We start from the raw sequence: 1,063 nt of genomic DNA, 5'->3' as shown, positions 1-1,063 counted from the left end.
CCTCCCCCTGGGGTTCTGCCCAAACCCACCCCAGAGCTCTCAAAAAGACAGACCAGCTGGAGGCGCCCCCAGACCTGTCAGGGGAGGGGCCGGACTCTCAGTGAGCGCCAGGCTCACCCAGGCCCAGCAGAGCCAGAGGGGCCTCCGACGCCGCCGAGCCCAGGCTGTGCTGACACTGGCCGCTGCCCAGCTGGCGTCTCAGGCCCCTCCGGCACCTGGAGAGCTCGGGCGGCCTGTGGGTGTGGGGGCGCGACGCCCCTCCGGGCCCAGCCTGGCTCTGCGTTGCAGGCTGCAGCAGCTGGACGAGGAGAACAGCGAGCTGAGGTCCTGCACACCCTGCCTGAAGGCCAGCATCCAGCGGCTGGAGGAGGTGGGCTGTGGGGCTGCGGGTTGGGGCGGCCGGGGGCGGGTCTGACCCGGGCGCTGCCTCCTGGGGCCCCTCCAGCCGGATGTCCGGCTGCCTGCTCCCGTGGCCCAGCCAGGACGTCCTCCCTACGGGGCCCACGAAGCTCTGAAACAGGGCGCCTCCCTCCAGCTGGGATGTGGCTGCTGTGACTCCAGCGCCCACAGAATCCCAGGGCACAGGACCGACCTCGCCACCCCCCCCCCTCCGGAGGGGCCCCGCGGCCCCCAGGCTGCCGCTCTCGCCTTGCTCAGCGGCCGCGCTTTGCAGGAGAAGCAGAAGTTGCTGGACGAGATCGAAGAGCTGTCAGAGAGGCTCGGCGAGGAGCAGGCGACCAGGCGGCGGCTGGGGGACCGGCTGAGCCAGGAGCGGCACCAGTTCCAGAGGGACAAGGAGGCCACCCAGGAGGTACCCGCCCCCCCGCCCCGCCCCCAGTCTGGCGCCCCTCGTGGCCCTGCCCACCTGACGCCCGCTACCGGCCCGCAGCTCATCGAGGACCTGCGCCGGCAGCTGGAGCACCTGCAGCTCTTCAAGCTGGAGGCGGAGCAGCGGCGCGGCCGGAGCAGCAGCCTGGGCCTGCAGGAGTACCAGAGCCGCGCGCGCGAGGGCGAGCTGGAGCTGGAGGTGCGCCGGCTGAAGCAGGTGCGCCAGGGCAGGGGG

The 1,063-nt window shown here is 72.7% G+C and overlaps 1 protein-coding gene across 1 annotated transcript in view; it reads left to right on the top strand.

Annotated features, from left to right (window-relative positions):
• Positions 1–16: 16 nt before the first annotated feature.
• RAB11FIP3 (RAB11 family interacting protein 3 (class II)) overlaps positions 17–1,063 on the top strand; it is a gene marked incomplete at its 5' end in the record, with an annotated part of 4,417 nt that continues 3,370 nt past the window's right edge. Inside the window, 3 exons of the mRNA XM_012731719.1 lie at positions 17–370; positions 674–811; positions 890–1,045. Of these exons, the coding sequence (XP_012587173.1) occupies positions 17–370; positions 674–811; positions 890–1,045 (648 nt within the window). The remainder of the gene's footprint in view (positions 371–673; positions 812–889; positions 1,046–1,063) is intronic.

The sequence above is a fragment of the Condylura cristata genome, unplaced genomic scaffold (genome assembly GCF_000260355.1).
Source record: "Condylura cristata isolate star-nosed mole 26May11 unplaced genomic scaffold, ConCri1.0 scaffold00032, whole genome shotgun sequence".
Lineage (NCBI taxonomy): Eukaryota > Metazoa > Chordata > Mammalia > Eulipotyphla > Talpidae > Condylura > Condylura cristata.
Note: the sequence above shows the minus strand (reverse complement) of the source record. Positions and strands in the feature narration are given on the sequence as shown.